The following is a 21,826-nucleotide window of genomic DNA, read 5'->3' as shown; positions in this document are numbered from 1 at the left end:
CACTTCGCATCGGGAGGACGTCCCGAGATGCTGGATGGTCTGGGATTGAACCCACGACCTTCTGCCTCGGAGGCAAGAGTCAATGGCAAGCTGTGTGTGGTTTCCATCGGTCGGACCCCGGCAGTTACCCCAATGCACACTCTGGGCTCCCCCCCCCCTCGACCCCTCCCCCTGCAAGCCTTGGCTCTTGCCAAACCCGCTCTTGATACTCTCCAGGGAATAGCTAAGCAGGGGGTGCGTCCCTCCAGGGAGAGAGCGAGAGCGAGAGCGAGAGACCATTCCATTCCAACCATTGCTCTTAAGCAACGGCGATGGGTTTCTGCGTCGGTCAAGACGCCCGGCTGAGCAAAACCACACAGATTCAACCAGGTTTTCGCCCCCCCACCCACCCCCCGCCCCCACCACCGGCCACCTCCACCTCCACCCGCCTCCCAGAAATTTGGTTAACACAGATTCCCCATCTTTGCCCGTCACCTTACGATGCATCGCGCAGCCATGCAGCACACAAACCGCGCAGCTTGCCGCGACGGTCCAATGCACGCACCGTTTCAGCCCGGGGCAATGAACAGGTCAAAGCTTGCGATTGGTTTAACATATTCAATCTGTGTTTTGAGTTTCGTTGCTGCCGGAAGGCGGGCCGGGAGGTATTATTATTATTATTCTTTTTTAAAACACACACGCACGCACACGCACCCTCCCCCCTCCTCACCCAACCCAACTCCAAACCCACCGAGAGATACGTTTAGGTCACGGAGGGGTTGGGGGAATTCACCTTCTGTTCATCCCTACGTCCTCCTTCTTCTCCGTCTACCCCTCTCTCCCTCGGCCCACACCAGTCGGTGCAAAACAACCACAAAACAGAACAACAGCCTTGGCAATTGAGAAACTGTGAGCGTGCGACGATGTGCGACGAGGCTGGAAGCCGCTGTGAAACCTGGGGACCACCTTGTACGGTTGGGTTGGAGAGACGACCCTCTGTCTCTCTCTCTCTGGAGAACCGGGGCTGACGTTAGGACCTCCTGCTCGCAATGTGGTTCCAATCCCACCACAAAGCGCCAACCGAGACACGTGGATTCAACTCCGACGAGAGAGAGGGGGCGAGCGATGCCGTCCGTCCTTCCGATGTTTTCCCGGGCGCTGTGCCTCCAGACGCCTCTCTCTCCGCTTCGGCGAAGTAACGGCAACGGAAGGAAAAAAAAAACCCCACTACCAGGCATTTCTGCGGCATTTCCGGTGATGTGCCATTTACCAAATCCTCGGGGGAGGGGGGAGAGGAGAGGGAGAGGGAGAAGGAGAGAGGGAGAGGAGGGGGTGGCGGATTGGGGGGGGGGGTTTCAGTCGAGTTATCAATCCCAATGTAGCTGCAGATCGTGGGTGTCGAGGAAATCGGTGGAGAAGACGCTGTGAGCGGAGCTGGGAGTCAGGCCCACAGAGGGACCTCCCATAGTCAGGTCCAGCCACTCCATGTTGTCCAGATTGGTGTCCGCTAAGTCAAGGGTCAAGCCCCCGCCGTCGGACGTGAAGTGGAGGTCGGAGGTGTCCATGGGCGAGTGCTGATGCTCCAGGATGCTGGAGCTGCTGAGCATCTGGCTGTGCAGGTCATCGATGAGCGACAGAGGACCCGAGCCGTCCTGGTCCTGGCCGGCGGAGAGCAAAGGCCCCCCCGCCGTGCTCTCCAGGAAGTCCTCCAAGCGCCCCGCCCCTGCTCCGCCCCCCGGCGGCTCCAGCGACAGGGGTGATGCGGGCTCCGGCGACTGCTCTTTGGCGGGCGTGGGCTGGGGGGAGACGGGGGAGGGGGCACTCTGCGGGGAGGAGGGGGTTAAGGAGCAGGAAAGGTCCTTGGCGTGAGGCAAGATCTCTGTAAGGCAACAACTTATTATTAATAATAATCATTGCATTTGATACAGCGCCTTATTACGTCGTCGAGACGCCTCGCAGAGTTTCACAGGATGTTCAAAGGAACGCAGGAGCAGGCGGAGGAGGCCATTCAGCCCCTCGAGCCTGTTCCACCATTCTACTAGATCATGATCTGCACCTCAACTCCCAAATTCACACTGTACAGTGCAGTGACTGTGTGTATTGTGGGTGAAACGCGGCAGCCACGGCGCGAGCACAACGATGTCCCACAAACAGCCATGGAGTGAGTGGGGATTGTTGGCCAGGAGACTGGGAGAGACAGAAACACCCTTTTTCCTTTCGAACAGCGCCGCGGGAGATCTTTAACGTCCACCTGAACAGGCAGACGGGGAGTGAGGATTAACCTTTCATCGTTAAACCACTGGCTCCGACGGGGGTGGGGGGGGGAAGACGAGATAATATATAATATAATCCTTGCATTTGTTTTTGTTATAGCTCCTTATCACGTCGTCGAGACGTCTCAAAGCGCTTCACAGGATACACTGTAAATTGCAGTCACTGTGTATTTTGCGGGCGACATCAGTGAGACAAAGCATAACGGAACGAACGCAGAGAGAAACAAAACTCTCAGCCACAAAGTTCCCACTGGTATTCCATTCGCTTCCTCCCGTCGCACTGCAACCACACGGGAACCGAGTGAAAATGGTCACTCAGCAGATTTCAAACCAAGCGGTTTCCCTCCCCGGGGGGTCAGCCACTGAGCTCTCTATAACACAAACTCACACACAAGGGCACTTAAACCTTCCCTCACCTCCACTTTGTATCAGGATGTCAAATAGATCGTCCATCTGTTGGCTTCTGGAGCTCTCCTGGTGACAAGGAAAGAACGTGACGCGAGAGTGAGTATGGGAGAGAGAGAGATATAGAGATACAGCGAGTGGAACGGAGACAAGAGAGGCAGAGAGGGAGGCAGAGAAGGAGTGAGAATGAGGCAGAGAGTGAGAGGCCGAAGGCGACAGTAATAATGATAATTAACCCTGCAATTCATATAGCATCTCATCACGTCGTTGAGACGTCTCAAAGCCCTTCGCAGAATGTACTATCAAGTGAATTGACTGTGCGTTTGTGGGCGAAACATACAGTACAGTAAATTGACTGTGTATTTTGTGGGTGAAACGCGGAAGACAATTGCGCACAGAGGTGTCCCACAGTTGTGGATTGAGTGACCAATTATTATTATTATTTTTGAAGGGATTATTACCCCTGGAAAGTGATCGGCCAATCGACTAACAACCGGGTTTTATTCTCTTGTGTGAGTGTGTGTGTGGAGTAAGGAAACTTGCTCAATGTTTCGTCTTGACCCGCCCGGGAATCAAACCCGGGTCCTCTGGCTTGCAAGTCGAGCCCTCTGTCCGCTACGCCACAGGACTCCACCGTACCTGCTGCTTAGCCCGAGGGAGGCAGTGCGATTGCTGCTTCAATGCCTCCTCGTAGCATGGCGGCTCCTTGGCTTTGGGGGAGGTGGCGGGAGCGGTTTGCTGCGTGGGTGAGCTGGGCTGTGACAGAGCCTGCGAGAGGGGAGGAGAGGAGAGGAGACAGGGAATGAAAGGGAACCCGACATTACACACCGGCGTAACAATGATCATTGCATTTGATCACAGTGCCTAATCATGTCTCAAAGCGCGTCGCGGGATACACTGTAAACTGCAAGCGCTCTGAGACGGGACGTTATATAAATGCAAGTTGTTGTTGCACTGACACTATATTTTGGGGGTGAAATGCAGCAGAGAATTTGCACACGGCCATAATGTGAGCGACCAATTTATATCTGGGGGATTGTCGGCCAGGACACCGGGGGGGGGGGGGGGGGGAGAGAGAGAGAGAGAGAGAGAGAGAGAGAAAAACTCTCTTCTCTTTTCGAATAGCGCCGCGGGAGATCTTATAACGTCCACCTGTACAGGGCACAGGAGGGGAGTGAGGTTTGAAATGTCTCACTCGAAGGACGGCATCTCCAACAATGCAATACACCCCCCCACCGCCCACCCAACCCCCCAGCGCTGCCGACACACGCCAACACGTGAAGAGTTTTACCTTGAGTGCAGGGCTGGGGTTGGCCAGTGTTTTCAGGGAGCTGTCGGCAATGTCGTTCAGGAAGAAAGGCTGCATGTTTGGGGGTGCGGAGGCGTAGGAGAAGACTGGGGCGGGCAGGCTGGTCACCAGCTGCAGAGGTGGCTTCTGACTCTATGTGGAGATTAATAATAATAATAATCCTTGTATTCGATATAACGCCTTATCACGTCACAAAGCACTTCACAGAATATACCGTATGTGTCTCTAACCCTATGTTGTGCTGCGTGTATGTGTGTACCTCTCCTTAACCCGGTTTATACGTTTGTGTGTGTGTGTCTCTCTAACCCTCTAACACATACGTGTGGTGTGTGTATGTCTCTCTCTGTAATCCTGTGTTGCACGTGTGTCTCTCTCTGTAATCCTGTGTTGCACGTGTGTCTCCCTCTGTAATCCTGTGTTGCACGTGTGTCTCTCTCTGTAATCCTGTGTTGCATGTGCGTGTGTGCGCGTCTCTCTCTACAGTAATTGGGTTTATGTGTGTGTGTATACACACCTGTCTTTCTGAGTTTGTCTACTTTGTCCACCAAAACTTTGGCGCTCCCTCCCTCAACCCCTTCGCCTCGCTCCCTCCTTCCCCATTTTCAGGTCCCGTCTGAAGACCTTCCTTTTCGACCGCGCCTACAGTCACTTCCCCCCCTCCCCCTGGCTCGGCCTTAGGCTCCACCATTGTTAAGCGCTCGGAGACGTCACCAGGCGTGGAGGGCGCTATATAAGTGCAAGTTGTTGCCGTCTAATTGTGTGCGCGTGTCTCTCTCTGTGGGGCTCTAACTATGTGTACACACACACACACAGAGTCAGTTCCCTGGACATTACTAAAGTTATTTCGGAACCAATGAACTCTTGTGACTTTGAAGCTCCAGAGCCCAGTCTCTCCCTCCCTCTGATCACTCTCCCCGTCCTCACCTCTCCCAGCACAGACACACACACACACACACATATAGACACTCCCAGGACCCACCTTTTTCACGGACTGGTTTAACAGCCCTGGCTGCAGTTGTTGTGTTGAATGGGTGTCCGCTGTTGAATGCTGCGGTGTCTGATCGAGAGAGAGAGAGCGAAAGAGAACGCGTCACTGTCAAGAGCTGGACTGACCCTCTCTGCGCTGAGCGGCTGATCTCAGTCAGGGGGCAGCAGTCCAGTACCTCAGTGGTTAGAGCACTCGCCTCGCAAGCGAGAGGACCTGGGTTTGACTCCCAAGTGGGGGACGAAATCTTAGGCAAGTTTCCTTAATCCCCGCGCGCACACAAGCGCCTATTTACTTAGCAGTAAGTAAGAACCCGATTGTTAAGTCGATTGGCAATTGGATCTCTTTCCTGCGGGTAATAATCCGTTAAAAATATAATAATTTGGTCACTCAATGACAGCTGTTTGTGGGGACGCTGCTGTGCGCAATTGGCTGCCTCTTTCCGCCTACAAAATAGTCAATTCACTTGACAGTATATCCTGTGAAGCGCTTAGAGACGTCTCGAAGACGTTATCAAATGCGAGGATTATTATTTTTATTATTATTATTATTATTCGAAGTACCTGTGGGACATTTGTGCCTGTGTTCTGCGGGGTCACTGTCAGGAGGATGTGTGTGGCGGTGGCTGGGTTGGCTGTGGTCAGGATTGTGGTGGTCAGGGCTGGCGGGGAGGCTGGGTTTGGCAGTGGCGGTGGTGGCGGCAACGGCTGCGGACTCAGAAAGACGGTGGCCTGGTACTCCCCTGGGCCCGGAAAGGACTCCTGCTTCACCACCACGGCTTTGGGCGCTGCCGAGCAAGGTCCCGGTGACGTCACGCGGTGCTGCGGCGAGCTTGGGGAGCCCCCAAGAGGCTGGCCGGAGAGCGGGCAACTGCAGAGCTGCGCCTCCTGCTTGACGGAGACAACGGGGGGCTTCTGGTTGCCCCCCACTTCCTGTTGCGCGCCTTTCTCCTGCTCCAGCTGCAAGCGCAGGGCTTCCACCAGCTGCTGCTTCTGCCTCAGCATCCTGGTCAGCTCCTGGATCTGCCTGTCCTTTTCCTGCAACATCTGGTCCTTGTTGGGGCCCTCGGGTTCCCCGCCCGGGCCCCTCAGACCGTTGAGCTGGACGCCTTCGTCTTTGACAAGGACCCTCCGGGTGGGGGGGTGGAGCAGGCCGACCGGCGTGTTCAGCTCCAACCCCTCCTCCATGCTGACCACCGACTGCTCGTAGGGGACGGGGGACACGGGCGGGGTGGGGGCAGGGCCTCCGGGCTTGGCCGCCGGGGTTCCCGGCGCCGCGGGGGCTGCCCCCTCGATCAGCCGCCCCACTGGGATGATCACGATCGGCTCGCTGGGCTTGCAGGGCGCGGTACCGCTCCTGCCGCTGCCAGGGGGCGCCATTGGCACGGCCGTCCCATGTGGAACTCCACCAACTCCACCAACTCCACCTCCCCCTCCGCTCTGCTCCTGGTAGCACCTCAGCCTCTCGATCAGGTCGGTTTTGGTGCCTGACACGGGCAAACCTCTCAGCTTCAGCTCCTGCTTCAGCTCTGCCACCTGCGGGCACAAAGACACGCCCGCACAGGGTGACTATAAGCACGGTTGAAGAGGAAGGTCTTCAGGTGCCACCTGAAATCGGGGAAGGAGGGGGGCAAGGCGGAGGGATTGCGGGAGAGGGCTCCGGAGTATCGGGCCTCAGTGGCTGAAAGCGCGACCTCCGATGGTGAAGCGGAGGGGACGAGGGATGAGATAGAGAACGGTAGAGACATATGTGTGTGCGCGCGTGAGTGGTGGGTGCGGCGGGAGAGGAACAAAGACCGACCTTCAGGTCATCGAGGTTGGGGGGCAGCGAGGTGGGGGGCTTGCCGGTGGGGGTGGTGCTGTTTTGCCGGGCTAGTGAGCTGGGACCTGTGGGACACGAGCTGCCGGGCACCGTCCTGACCGAGGCTGGGCTGCTGCTCACTGGATGGTCGTTGTTCAGCCTGAGGGGCAGGAGGAGAGAAGGCGTCAACAAGACAGGCTCCGACTGACGGGCAGCACGCACTGCACTGGGATCCCCCGTGCGCGATCGGCTGTCGCGTTTCGCCCACAAAATACACAGCGATTCACTTTGCAGCGTGTTGCGCGAAGCGCTTTGGAGACGTCTCGAAGACGTGACAAGGCGCCGTATCAAATGCAAGGATTAATATTGTTATTATTATTATTATTATAATCCCTGCACTTCATATAGCGACGTCTCGAAACGCTTTCGAGCGATATACGGCGGGCAAATGTTTCGCCCAGAAAAATATACAATCGCTCCACTTTACAGTGAGGATGGTGATAATACTGCTCCCATTTGACGGCGGTCGGGAGGGTGGGTGGGGGGGGTTGAGCGAGTGGGGGAGAAGGCAACGGAGGAGAGAGGGAGGGAGGGAAACTTACTTGGGTGGTGCTGGCAGGATGGTGTGGTAATTGTAGTGCTGTTGTTGCTGACTTAGGATCTGTAGCTGTAGGAAGAGCTGCTGTTGCTGGAGGAGCTTGGAGTAGGCTGAGTCCATGGGGAGCAGGGCTTTCTCCTGCTTCTGGTCGGGCGGGATGTACTGGTGATACTTCAGCTTCTTCACCCTGGGCTTGGCCTCCTTTAGCTTCTTGCTGCGCTGGTGCTTGTCACGACTCGCCTTGGGCTGGCTCTGCTGCAGGGAGGCACAGGACGCAAGGCGGGCATTCAGCTACACTCACCATGCACAGTCCCTTCGCCTCGCCCCCTCTCTCCCTCGCCACCATCAAGGCACGTCTCAACACCCTCCTCTTCGGCTGAACCTTCAGCTACCCTCTTACCCCTACCCTCCCTGCACCCCTGATCCCAATTCCAAACCATCCCCTCCCAATTCAGGACTAAATCCCTGACTGTCCAGCTCCTAGGCGTACTGTAATACTACTCATAATAATCCTTGCATTTGATATCGCGCCTTATCAGCACTCCCCCAGCACTGCACCGGGACGTCAGTCCAGACAACACCAATTCAAAGCGCCTGTCCCCTGGCTTGAACCCACAGCCTTCCGCCTCGGAGGCCAGAGTGCTACCGATCGGGCCAGGGTGAGATGCACTGCTTATTATAAGGGAAGCAGATCTTCATAGAAGAGATGGGGAGAGATTTGCTTTGTCTTGAGTTTCTCACACAGGTGGTTAGAGTGGTCAGAGCACTCGCCCCGCAAGCGCGAGGATCCGGGTTCGATTCCCGGGCAGAACGAAACCGCAGGCAAGTTCCCCTGCTCCACACGCCTCTGTTTGGCTGGCAGTGAGTAGGAACTCGGCTGTTAAGTCGATTGGAAGACGTGATAAGGCGCTGCATCAAATGCAAGGATTAGTATTATAATTGTTATTATTCGTTGGGCAGGAGAGACGGTTCTTAAAACCGGTTCACGCAGAGAGAAAAAAAATAACCAACGCCAAATGGTGAACTGTAATTGTAGTCTGCGGGGAAAGTGCCCTGAAGTGTTCGGTGACGTCGGGAGACAAATAGACTCTCGCAATATTAATCTTAGTATCTCTGCCGTCTGGACTGTTGACGAAGCCAAATAAACACAGTAACTCGTGTCTGTTACACAGCGGAGCTTTAGTCTAGACATCGTGATTTACTGCTGTTGTGGATACACACGTGCGAGGAAGTTCGGGGGATGGTTGATGGTGAGGGATAGGGAGAAAGAATAAGGGGGTAGAGAGAAAGTGAGCGAGAGGAGAAACACCAACCGCTTGCATTTATATAGCACCCCTCACCCAGGGTAGTGTCCCACAGTGACTTAAAGAGAGGAGAGAAGGCAGGGAGAAAAGTGGTAGGAGAGAGGAATGGAGTGAGAGGAAGGGAGGGAGGGAGAGAGAAAGAGAGAGAGAGAGAGGAGAGGAAGTAGAGAGGGAAGGGTAGAGTACCGGAGTGAATGGAAAGGAGGGAGGGGGAGAATGAAGGAGAAGAGATGAAGAAGGGGACTGAGGGGGAGAGGGAGAGAGAGGCAGAGTGAGGGAGTCACAGAGAGGAGGAGGAGAGAGTAGCTGGGGAGGAAGCTTGTTTGTGAACTGCCCCCACACCCTCCGTAGGCAGTAATTAACACAAAACACCGCTCTTGCACAATTAAAAATAAATGAATCTAAACTGAACGGCTCAAAACTAAACAGGAAGCCAGTGTGCGATTATAACAATTTGTGAGGGGGTGTGTGGGGATGGGATTATCACTCCCGGAAACTGACCCGCCAATCGACTAACGACCGGGTTCCTACGTACTGCTGGTAAACAGAGGCGTGAGTGTGGGAGTGAGGGAAATTGATTAGGTTTCGAACCCGGCCGGGTCCCCTCGCTTGCGAGGCGAGCCCCTCTTGACCACCGAGACTCCTTTACTACCGCCTTACCTTGATGAGCGCTGGCAATGATTTGGTGGCGGGCGATGGCACACCGTTGTGGAGCTTCGTCACGGGCTGATCGGCCACTGGCACTAACTTGCTCAGTTCCGTCCCGACTGGCAACGGAAAAAGATACTGAAGGAGGGAGAGAGGGAAGGGTGAAGGGTAGAAGTAGACCTGCGTCCCCGAACCTACACAAGCCCTGACCCACCTCCCCACCGCCACTCACTTGCCACTGCCCCTCCGCTTCACCATCAGTGGCCACGATTTCAGCCACTAACCCCGAAGCTTTGCAACTCTCTGACCCAAACCCTCCGCCTCGCCCCCCACCTCCCCCCCTGCTTCCCCTCTTTTAGATCACTACTGAACAAGTCGTTCAGCCTCTTTCAAGCGCTCCGAGAGCTGCTCCGTGTGCAGGACGCCGTGTGAATGCGCAAGTTGTCGTTGATGATTAAGAAGTGTGACTGAGCGACCCTATTCCTCTTTTGCTTTCCTTCCCTTCTCCCCCTCTCCCTCAGTCCTTTACACCCCGTTAATAACAACCCCAGCAGCCACCCAAAGCACGCTCTGCCTCTCCCTCCTCCCCCACCATCACCGCGGAGAGAGACAGAGCGAGAGAGTGAGTACGTGAAGCACACACAGCCACGTACCTGGGATGGAGACATGGGAATGTGCTGGAGCTGATCGCTGGCCTTGGAGTCGGTGGGTGATGGCATTGACCCAAACGACTCCTGGCTTCCCGGCTGCTCTGGGGAGAGAGCGTCACTGCTGTCCTCATCGAAGGAGGAGCTGTCCAGTGCCGAATACGGTGCCTGGCTATCTACAGGTGGCAAACAACAACCCAACAGTTAGCCTCAGCGTTATAGGCCCACACGGCTGTTTGTGGGAACGCTGCCGTGCGCAATTGGCTGCTGCGTTTTGCCCACAAACTACACAGTCCATTCGCTTTACAGTGTATCCTGTGAAGAGCTACGGAACATCTCAATGACGCGAAAAGGAGCTCTATCAGATGCGAGGACTATTATTATTATTATTAACGTTCGGAGTTGGCCTGGCCGCCATGTCGCCTCTCCGCCACCAGGAGGCGCCGCGAAGCGGTTGCCGTTCGCGCTCACCGATGATGGCGTCTTTGACGCTGGAGTCCACAGGCAGGATGTTCTTCTCCACCAGCTCCAGGGGTCCCGGGCGCTGGGCCAGCTTCTCGTTCAGGTCGTCCGCGAGCCTCGCACGCTTCAGCTTCATCTGGGTGGCCTGCAGCGAGGGCTCAGCCGACGTCTCTGCACAAACAGCGGCAAAATGGCTTAAAATCAGGCCGGTCCAAACTGGGTGAGAGGACATCGCCCCCTCTGTACCGAGAGAGAACAGAACACGTTTGTCCCCTCTCTGTCCTTCAGGACTGAACCCCCTTCCGTCCAGCTGTGGCTCCTGTGAATCTGAACTGCCCCACCCCGCCCTCCACGAGAGGGCCATTAGAGGGATCTCAACATCTAGCTCAGGGCGGTCCAACTGGCGGCCCGCGGGCCGCATCCGGCCCCTTGGCCCGCTTTCATCCACCCGTTCTGTGCTGCACGATTCGATGACTGTATCCCGACCGATATCAAGCGCAAAGCTCCTGGGGTTGCCACCCCCTCCCCCTCCCCCTTTCCACCCGATGAAACGAGACGACGTAAGAATCAGAGAGTTGGGGAAAACCCAAGATTAAAAATGGTTGCCAACCCACTTCCGGGTCAGCGTCGATGTCACCCCCCGCACAGACCGGGCCCGATCGTACCTTCGAGAATGTGCATCCTGACCAGCTCCGCTCTCTCAGGGCGAGACCTAATCTTCCTCTTCAAATAGTCCTCCGTCTGTTCACAAATGAGAGGAGGAGACAGTTACACTTGCGGATGGGGCTTTACCCACCTCTTTTTTGGTGGGGGGGAAGTGTTGAAATCAAGGCGAAAGTGGTGATTTGTTTTTGCCCACAATATGCGCAATCAATTCGCTTTACAGTACATCCCCCGCGAAGCGCTTTGATACGCGTCTCAATGGCGTGAGATCAAATGCAAGGATTATTATTTTATTATTACTATTATTATTGGTGTGTTAGCCTCTTACCCGAGCTCTCTCCAAGCTTCGCCTCTGTTCGTGAAATGCAGCAGGACTCTTCAGGGCTGTAAAGGGGGGGTGGAAGGGGGAGTGGGGTGGTTGGGGGGGGGGTGAGTTAAACCAGTCAATGATAGAACAAGAGAACAAGTCACCCCATAACATGAGCTCGCAATCTGGGCTGACACCCCAGGGCAGTTCAGTCCTGGGGGAGCCCTGCACTATCAAAGAGATGATGCTCTCCATTTGAGACACCACACACACGCACGCACACACGCACACGCACACCCACACACACCCACGCTATCATAACATTAGCCATTGCTTATTTTATTTTCTCTTCCCTCCACCCGTTCTAGTGTAACAGCACCTCGGGCTTTCGTCTTACCGTTTACGATGGTGTCAGCAGTTTGGAAAACACTTTGCATTTGATGCAGCGCCTTATCACGTCTTGGAGACGTCTCAAAGCGCTTCACGGGATATAATAATAATAATAATAATAATCCTTGCAATGGATGTAGCTGTCAGGAGTGACTGTATATTTTGTGGTCGAAACTATAGTGGGTGTCCTTCACCCACTGACCCACACATATCTCCAGAACCAAAGGTTCAACTTTTCTTAGAAAACTTGTGAGGTCTTCTCAGACGATCATGTTCCCCACCCCCCCCCGTCCACCACTGCCGCCCCTCCCCACCACCCCCCACTCCCTGCCACCAACAACCAGGCCACAAAATGTTCCATTTGCTTTTAGATCACTGGCTGAACCGGAATAGGGTTTCAATTTCATCGCAAGACCCACAACTAGGAAGTGACACAAACTGACCACTCGCTCAGAAACCTATAGATAGCTCTTAAAATGGTGTCAAGATTGGGCGGAAATTTAGACCGGTTTCAATTTAGATTTGGAAGGCGTCTCTTAAAAAAAGGGGGTGGGGGGCGCGGGGGAGGGGAGTGGGGTGGGGGGGTTTGAGGGTAAACCAGATTGTAAACTAAAGCTGGAATAAAAACACTGGACCACAATAATAATCCTTGCAATTTGATATAGCGCTTTTCACATCTTCTCGACATCTCGAAGCGCTTCACAGGATATACTGTGAAATAAATTGACTGTACATTTGTGGGCGAAACGCGGCAGCCAATTGCGCACAGCAGCGTCCCCCCAAACAGTCGTGGATTGAAGAACTGAAGTGACCGATTTATTCTTGAATTTTTCTTGAGGGATTATCATCAGGTGTGTTGGAGTGAGGGAACTTGCCTAAGGTTTCGCCCTGCCCTGCCGGGAATCGAAACCAGTCCTGTAACTCAGTGGTTAGAGCACTCGTCTCGCGCTTGCGAGGCGAGTGCTCTAACCACTGAGTTACAGGACTGTGTTGTCGTGCTATTATTATTAATAATGCTCGTTAATATTAATTAATAAGCTTATGGCACTTCACGCATCTATCAGGGAGGACGTCCCAAAGCGCTTCGTAGGATATTTCGCCCGCAAAAAAGGAGGATGTCCCAAGGTGCTGGACAGTCAGGGATTTGGGAGCTGGGATCGGGAGGGGTGGAGGGGCAGGGAAGGTAGGCGTAGGAGGATAGGAGGATGGAGGAGGATGACCGAAGGTGCAGTCGAAGAGGAGGGTCCTGAGACAGGTCTTGAAGGAGGCGAGGGAGAGAGCGAGACGAAGGGGCCGGGGTTCCAAAGGGTGGGGGGCAGAGAGACTGAAGGCCCGACGGCTGAAACAGGACAGGTTGGGCGGGGGACACAGAGCCGGCCGGAGCCCACTGAGCGGAGGGCGTGGAGTGGGCAGACCAGTATGGAGTAAGCAAGAGCAGGGACTCTCGTGGTGTCCTGGCCAGCAATCCACCAAACAAAATCGTGCGCTTCATGGTCGCTGTGCACGGAATAGCAAGTCATCACACTTGCCAGTAATTATCCGTGAAGCAACTTCCTCGCGATGCTTTGATGTGATTAAAAACTCAACAGAAACGTAAGATGGTTGGTTCTTCTTCTCTGATCCTAACAGAGATCAGAACTGCAGCTTTTCTACGTCTGTCACCAAATGACCACAGAGGAGAGAGAGAGAGCGAGAGAGAGAGAGAGAGAGAGAGATAACTCGCCCACATACTGAGTAAGGCAGGCATCGTTCAGCGGTCTGAATAATAATGATCCTTGCATTTGATTTAACAAAGCACTTTACAGGATATACTGTCAAGTGAATTGACTGTACAGTTTGTGGGCGAAACGCAGCAGCCAATTGCGCACAGCAGTGTCCCCACAAACAGCCGTGGATTGAGTGACCAAATTATTATTCTTGTTATTGGGTTTTTTTTTTAAAAAAAGGGATTATTACCCCGGAAAAGCAATGCGCCAGTCGACTAACAACCGGGTCCCTACTTACTGTTAGGTAAATAGAGGCGTGTGGAGTAAGGAAACTTGTCCAACGGTTTGCCCTGCCTGGGAATTAAATCCGCGTCCTCTCACTTGCGAGGCGAGGGCTCTAACCACTCAGCTACAGGATTCTATTGAAGACTGAATTTCGCATTCCTTCAAGTTACTTAGCCCTCGACTAAGCGATCTCCACAAGCAGGTACTTGCTGGCGGAGCCTGGGGACAGACGCAAACTCTGCCTGAATAGACTTTTAATCCTGCAACAACAAGGGGGTAGAACGGCGGAGAATAACTCGAGAGAGACTTTTCCACGGAATTCACCCGCACGAGGGGGGAAGGGGGTTTCTTTGTGCCGGCGCTTGGACGACGATGGCAAGAATAATCCTTGCATTTGATATCGTGCCTTATCACGTTGTTGAGAATATAGTGTAAAGTGGAGCGACCGGGTATTTTGTGGGTGAAACGCGGCAGCCAATTGCGCACAGCAGCGCCCCCGCAAACAGTGGTGGATTGAGTGACCCCATTTTTTTTGGGGGGGGGGGGGGGAGAGGGATTATTACCCCGCAAAACCCAATCGACTAACAAAAAGGTTCCTGCTTACTGCTCGGGAAGCGGAGGCACGTCGAGTGAGGAAACTTGCCTACAGTTTAACCCCCGCCCAGGAATCTATCCCCGGGGTCCTCTCTCTCTCTCTCTCTCTCTCCTGCGAGGCGAGAGCTCTGCATATAATCCCCGAATAAAAGTCGGTCGCTCACTTCACGCTGCAAATTGGTTGCCACATTCACCCCAGGGCGCTCAACTGCACCATAAGACGCTGTATTCGAGCGCAAGGATAATAATTGTGGTTTGACCGAGTTCCTTTCCCCAGTTTGGGGCTCGTGCCAGTGATTACAGCTGTGTGACGCAAGCACTTCCAGACGTGCCGTTAATCCGGCTCGCACACAGACAACCTGGGCCGGGACCCCCCCCCCACTCTGCCTCCAAATCAACCCCTTGACAGGACTACGCAAGTCTGTGCTTTGAAGTGTTACGTGGAAATCAGAGCTGCTCCAGATAGAGAAACACAGAATGTTGCAGCACCGATGCAGGTCAGTCGACAAACCAAGTCTGCACTGGAGTTTTGCCCCCCCACCCCACTCACACGCGAGCCCACTCGCTATAATAATAATAATAAAATAGTAATCCTTGCAGTAGCGTCTTATCACGGCTTTGAGACGTCTCAAGCCGCATCACGGGATGCGCTGTAAAGAGAATCGACTGTATGTTTTGTGGGCGAAATGCGGCAGCCGATTACACGCAGCAGCGTCCCCCACAAAACAGTGGTGGATAATAAGAGATAGTAATGATGATGATGATAAGGACATCACTTGGAGCAGGCCAGAGGAAGTCAATAGATCAGTATAGGGTTAGCAGGTCACAGAGGCACGGAAGAGCAAGGCAGTGGAGGGCTTTGAAAGCGAGGACAAGGATTTTGAACTCTATCCTCTGGGGGATGGCAGCCAGTGGAGCCAGACGAGGACTTGGGTGATACAGACAGTCACTATATGCGTCGGCAATTGCCCGCAAAGCACTTGGAGATGCTCTGATGTTCATAAGCCCTCAATCAAACACGAGGAATATTATTATTATTCCTGCGAATGAGCAAACCCGAGGAACAGCAGGCGATGGGTTTTCTAAAGATAAAAAGGTTTATACACTCGCAAGGAAGAGGGAGAGAGAGAGAGGGTTGGGTGCTTTGTGGGTTTGGCTGAGCCGCAGGGCACTAAACGACCGAAGTGTTTATTATTCTAGCTGGAGCCGACAAGAAACGGGCGTGTTTAGATTTGAACTCTGTGTTGGGGACAGCAAACCAAACCACAGCATCTCAGCAACAGCAGAAGCCTCCCTTCCCTCCCCACCCCACCCCACCCAGCCTTCATCAGACGGTGCTAACATCAACAGCAACAACACGGGGAAGCATAGACTTGTGTAGTCCTCAGAAATTGAACCCGGGTTCCCCCCGCTTTCGAGGCGAGCGCACTGATAAGACTCCCCACTATATATATATATACACACACACACGCACACACATCACCTTCTCAGCTGCACACTTCACTCCGTCGGTTATTTTGATCGGGTTATATTTAGGCCACAACTGTCACTGAAACACGGCGTCACTTTCAGCTGCCCCGAACTTTATACTTGTCATTTCTTTTCGCTAAAAACGCCACGGGCTATTCTGACTCGCATTCCGGGGGCTCGCGAGGGTCCTAGGTTCTGTGCACCGTCATCCTGAAAACGCACACAACCGGTCATCCCTCCCCTCTGGAGATTGTTGGGACAGGTCCCCGAGAGAGAAGCGCCCTTCTCTTTTTGAGGCGCCCCGTGGGAACTTTAACGACCACACGAAGAGGCAGACGGGGCGCTCAGTTCAACATCTCATCCGAAGGACGGCCTTTCTGACGGTGGAGCGGCACCTAGACTGCGGGCTCCAAGTCGCGAGGGTTCGAACCCACCACCTTCTGACCGACTCAGAGGCGAGAGAGTGCCAGCAAAATAATAATAAAATAATAATCCTTGCATCTGACGTAGCCCTGTTCACGTCTTTCCAGACGTCTCAAAGCGTTTCGCAGAATAGACTGCAAAGTGACTTGACTGTATATTTGTGGGCGAAACGCCGCAGCCAATTGCGTCCCCACCAACGGTCGTGGATTGAAGGGACTAATTTATCATTGCTTTTTCTTCTTGAGGGATTATTATCAGGCGCGCGCGTGTGTGTGTGTGTGTGTGTGTGTGTGCGCGGCGTAAGGAAACCTGGCCGAGGTTTCGCCCTGCCGGGAATCGAACACAGGTCTCTCGCTTGCGAGGGCAAGTGCTCTAACCGCTGAGCTACAGGACTCCACAGCAAGACTGACACCTACATCCAAGGCGTTGGGTCAGTAGCAGTTGCTGTGTGTGTGTGTGTGTGGCTACGCAAAGTGACTTTAACATTCTGTAGAGCAGTGCTGAATGCAGGATATCTCGGCTATGAGGGACATACCTCATGCGAAGTCCTACAAAAGAAAAGGGAACAGACTTCGAGGCCTGTCTTGCTATTATTTCACTATCCCTGCGGTTTGGGATCTCAGTCACTGCGGTGACACGCTCACCAGCGCCAAGGGGGCACAGGCCTCAGAGCGACTTTGTCTCAGAGACACGTAGAAAGAGCGGTACGACAAACGAGCGTTGACGAGCAAGAGGAGACGATTAAACCTAACCCTTCATCTACCCCCCACTTCAACTAAAATCTCTCCCCCCGCCCCCCAACCGTCTCCCGACCCCATTCTGTGCAAACGGCTCTGAGACATCACCCCCCACCCCCATAATAATAATCCTTATATTGGATATAGTGACTTATCACGTCGCTGAGACTTATCAAAGAGCTTCACGGGATTATACTGTGAAGTGTAGTGACTGTGTATTTTATGGCCGAAGTGGGCGGCAGTGTCCCACAAACAGCCATGGAGTGAGTGAGCAGTTTTATTTGTTGGCCATGACAACCAGAGAGAAAGAGAGAGAGAGAGAGAAAGAAACTCCTTTCCCTTTTCAAAGAGTGCCGTGGAATCCTTCACATCCACCTGAACAGGTCTGTGAGGGGCTCGAACCCACAAACTTTCTGCCTCCGAGGTAAGAGCGCTCCCCACTGAGCCAGGCTGACAGCTCAAGTGAGGGGCGGCTGCGTTAAAAAGCAAGTCGCTGTTGCATTTCGTGGGACACAGGCGAACACAGTGTGTGCGCGCGCACACCCACGGGCGCACACAACCTTTCTCCTTCGCTTAAAAAAAAAAACTGGAGAAAACAAGATTGCTCGGTTGCAACCTAACCGACCTGCTTAACATCCGACTATAAATAACTGGAGGATGATGTGAATCAACACATTGAATAGAGAACACCCTTCCTTATCTCTTACCCTCCCCGCTTCCCTCCCTCCTCCCTCGATCAGGCCTCATCATTTACTAGAGGACAGATCCTACGAGAAATAAGACTGAGGCAAGAGTGAAATGATTCTTTTTTTGTAAAAGACCGGGATGAGAATTTGAATGCTCTGCACTCCCTCTCCCTCCGCCTCTTCTCCCTCCTCTCTCTCTCGCTGCACCTCCTCTCGGCTCTCTGCACCTCCTCTCTCCCGCCCTCAACTCTCCATCCACCCAAAAAAAAAAACACCAGACACCCATTCTAGATTGAGGAAGTCTGTAAATGGTTGAAGGGAACTTGATAATTGCACGAAAAGGAGGAAGCAAGCAGGTGTGAGTATGTGTGAGTGTGTGGCGCTAGGTTGGGAGGGCTCACGTTACGGTAAATAATAAGCGTAGCGTTTGAATAAGTGTGGGGCGGGCGGTGGGTGAGGAGGAGAAGAACGTCCCAAATCACTCAACAACAATAACAGCGTCCCTCACACAGGGTAGCGTCCCGAAACTTGCTCGAGAGTGGCGGAGCCCAACACTGAGCCGGGGGTTGGGGGGTTGGGGGTTTGGGGGGGGGAGGTGACTGTAGGCACACTGGCTTTGAGTCCCTCGAACAGGAAGGTCTTCAGGCTACGTACGACCTGAAGATGGGGCAGGAAGGGGCAAGGCGGAGGGATTGAGGAAGAGCGTTCACTCCACACAACTGTGCAGCCAACCATTCTGCGCACGGTTTGACGTGCGAAGGTCGGCACCTTCCGACAATGCAGCCCCCCCCCCCCCCCCCCCACCCCACCCACCACCCCCACAGCACGCGATTCCAATAATAACCCTTACATTTGATGCAGCCCTCCCCCACTTCTGCCTCAAGAGTTACGGGTGAGAAGTCGTGACGTGGGACTCAAAGCCAGAGACTCCCGACTCAGAGTGAGAGCCCTAAAGTAAAGCAAAGGGGAATTTTACCCATTCGCAGAAGTGCTCTCCCCCCCCCCTCTCCCTTTCTCTCCCCCATTTCCAAAACAGTTCCTCGAAACAGTGCAGATCAGTAACAGCGAAAGAAAGGCGACTCAAATATCAAGGCGCCAAGGGTTCGAAGTTTTTTTTTAAAAAAACACACAACTTCCTCATTGTGTGTTCATTCTGCTGAGGGCGACTGTTTGGTCAAACCTTTTCTCTCGGTTTTTAAGAGATTTCCCCACTCAAGATTTGTTTTTTTTAAAAAAAACCCGACCCAAAAAACAAAGATAATTCACTCTCACACACGCACTCTCACACACGCACTCTCACACACTCTCACACACACACACTCTCACACACACACACTCTCACACACACACACTCTCACACACACACACACTCACACACACACACACTCACACACACACACACTCTCACACACACACACTCTCACACACACACACTCTCACACACACACACACACTCACACACACTCACACTCTCACACACACACTCTCACACACACACTCTCACACACACACTCTCACACACACACACACACTCACACACACACTCACACACACACTCTCACACTCTCACACACACTCTCACACACACACTCTCACACACACACACTCTCACACACACACACTCTCACACACACACACTCTCTCACACACACTCTCACACACACACTCTCACACACACACTCTCACACACACACACTCTCACACACACACACTCTCACACACACACACACGGCCAGGCCAGCCTGCTCTCTCCTCGCTGTGCAGCTTGAATGACAACCCTGGTATCTACAGCCGGGCAGAAAGTGCAACGTAATTAACATTTACACAGCGCCTTTCACGTCAGGACGACATCTGAAAGTGCTCGGCAGTGCTGGCAGGTTAGGCGCCCGAGCTGGGGCTGAGCTGAAAGTAACACCGCACTGGCAGCTGTGAATGTTTCACACTACATCAGCTACCCACCCTCGCCTAGAGGTCAAAAAACAAGTCTTAGCCCGGCTCAGCTGGCAGCACTCAGGAGAGAAGCTTGTGGCTTCAAGCCTCAGTTCAGAGTCCCTGAACTCATATGGTCCAGGCTTACGCTCCAGTGCAATGCTGGGGGTGGGGGGGGGGGGTGGCGGGGGTGTTGCATTGCCGTGGATGTGTTTTCAAACTGAGGTCCTTTCGCATCGGGAGGACATCCCAAGGCACTGGACTGTCAGGAAGTTGCACCTGAGCTGGGGGTTGAGATCAACAGGGGTGGGTGGAGGGCAGGGAGGGAGGGAGGGTGAGCGACGGTGCAGTCAAAGTGGAGGGTCTTGAGACGTGCCTTGAAGGAGCCGAGGGAGGGGGGGCTGGGGCGAGGCGAAGGTACTATGGGATGGAGTCAAAAAGAGAAGGAAGTGTGTCCTGGTGGAGAATATCCGGCTTGGATAAAAATCGCGGATATTAACTTTGCGGAGTTTTGCGGGGACGTTGCTTTGTGCAAATAGGTTACCACGTGCGCCCACAAAATACTAACGCGGGGGGGGGGGGGGGGGAGGTATAAGCCAAGGAAAAACGCCAAGTCGTGGGGATGGGTGGGGGGGGTTGGGGAGAAGGGAAAGCCGAAGGGAGAAGGTCAGGTAACCTTCACTTCCTGAATCACAAGCAGTTACAGAGTCTGCTTCTTCAGCGAAGTGAGATGTGACCATTTAGAACATCAAGTTTCACAGGAAACAAAACAATTCACATCCTTAAAGTGCGAGTAAGAAATAGCGGAACAGAAAGCCCTCAGCTAAAGCTTTCTGGCTGCCGGAGAGAGAAAGAGAGAGGTCTGCTAACTCCCATCGCTAGCTAATGTTTGGCCCCGGTCAGGAATCAAACCCCAGGTCCCACAAAACACTCAGTCAGTCAGTCAGTCCGCTTTACAGTGCATTCTGTGAAGCGCTTCGAGAAGACAATTCAGCTGTGATACAAGTCTGTGTGCGCGTTCAGTAGGGAGGGAGGAATAAATGGACAGCTATAACAGCAATGTAACAACTGAGAGGGAACTCACTTCTAGATTCCCAGCAGATTTCCCCCTGAGATGCCAAGTCTGTGAGTAAATCGTCCCGCGAGCAGGTGATCCCCCCTCATCTCATCCCAGAATTGCTAACAGCAAAAAAAAATACCCCAAATGTATACGTACACACACACACACACGCACACACAAAACAATTTAAAATCCAAGTTAATCTCCCTCCTTCTCTCTGGGCAGAGATATCAATCTGCAGAGCAACCAACCGCTTGCCCAATGTGCCCGGTTAAGCAGAGAGGGAGAGCGTGTGGTGGGCGGAGAGAGAGCATCCAAATGCTTTGGCAAGTCAATGAAACGATTACACCACAGCCTTCTTCAGCTTTCACTCCTGGGCTCAGACTGACCCAACGAGAACAACAACAAACAAACACGTGGCATTTAACATGGCGCCTTTCACGTCGGGAGGACATCCCAAGGCGCTGGGCGGTCAGGGGTTTGGACCCAAACTGGGGGTTGGGATCAGGAGGGAGGGTAGGGGTAGGAGTGTGATCGAGTCTCGAGTCTTAAGGCTGTTGAGACGGACCTTGAAGGAGGCGAGGGATGGATCAGATCCTTTCACCCGTCTCAAGACCCTCCTCTTTGACAGCGCCTTTGAACGCACCCCTACCCCTACCCTCCCACCACCCCCTCCTTGATCCCAACCCCCAGTTCAGGTCCAAATCCCTGACTGCCCAGCGCCTTGGGACGGGGTCCTGTGTAAATGTCCTTTGTTGTTGAAGGGACCGGTAGTGGCTACAGATCAGTAAGAAGGGAGCCGAGAGATGCAGCGATAAGCAGCTAAAAAACACATGCAATGCACAGGGTTCCTGACGTCTTGTATTGTTGTATTGAAGTACTGCTCTCTTGTCCTTTTCCTGAACTTCCACAAATACTTCAGCCAAGACCAATTAATTACCCCTTTACTTTCCAGAGTTGGGTAAACAGAATCCGCCTCTCCAGGTACAGAGAGAGCGCAAGAGAGAGAGAGAGAGAGAAAGAGAGAACGGATTCCATTCCAACAATCTACCTCTGGGAATTCCATGTGTAGGTGGGGAACGCGCGGAATTATCAGTTTGATTTGGAGACTCTTGGAAGCACGGTGCTGGGCTCCCGCTGTGGGTCAAGACACCCGGCTGACCAAA

General features: G+C 53.5%; 1 protein-coding gene across 1 annotated transcript in view; it reads right to left on the bottom strand.

The window, feature by feature from the left end:
• Nucleotides 1-583: 583 nt before the first annotated feature.
• Nucleotides 584-21,826, bottom strand: part of mrtfa (myocardin related transcription factor A) — a 31,654-nt gene continuing 10,411 nt past the window's right edge. Inside the window, exons 4-16 of the mRNA XM_007909561.2 lie at nucleotides 11,402-11,457; nucleotides 11,076-11,151; nucleotides 10,420-10,581; nucleotides 9,955-10,124; nucleotides 9,314-9,439; nucleotides 7,354-7,604; nucleotides 6,752-6,911; nucleotides 5,515-6,486; nucleotides 4,946-5,023; nucleotides 3,949-4,098; nucleotides 3,297-3,425; nucleotides 2,669-2,726; nucleotides 584-1,858 (exon numbers count right to left, since the gene is read on the bottom strand). Of these exons, the coding sequence (XP_007907752.1) occupies nucleotides 1,347-1,858; nucleotides 2,669-2,726; nucleotides 3,297-3,425; nucleotides 3,949-4,098; nucleotides 4,946-5,023; nucleotides 5,515-6,486; nucleotides 6,752-6,911; nucleotides 7,354-7,604; nucleotides 9,314-9,439; nucleotides 9,955-10,124; nucleotides 10,420-10,581; nucleotides 11,076-11,151; nucleotides 11,402-11,457 (2,900 nt within the window). The 3' untranslated portion in view covers nucleotides 584-1,346. The remainder of the gene's footprint in view (nucleotides 1,859-2,668; nucleotides 2,727-3,296; nucleotides 3,426-3,948; nucleotides 4,099-4,945; nucleotides 5,024-5,514; nucleotides 6,487-6,751; nucleotides 6,912-7,353; nucleotides 7,605-9,313; nucleotides 9,440-9,954; nucleotides 10,125-10,419; nucleotides 10,582-11,075; nucleotides 11,152-11,401; nucleotides 11,458-21,826) is intronic.

Source organism: Callorhinchus milii, unplaced genomic scaffold (assembly GCF_018977255.1).
Source record: "Callorhinchus milii isolate IMCB2004 unplaced genomic scaffold, IMCB_Cmil_1.0 Scaffold31, whole genome shotgun sequence".
Lineage (NCBI taxonomy): Eukaryota > Metazoa > Chordata > Chondrichthyes > Chimaeriformes > Callorhinchidae > Callorhinchus > Callorhinchus milii.
This window is presented reverse-complemented; position numbering and strand designations above follow the sequence as displayed.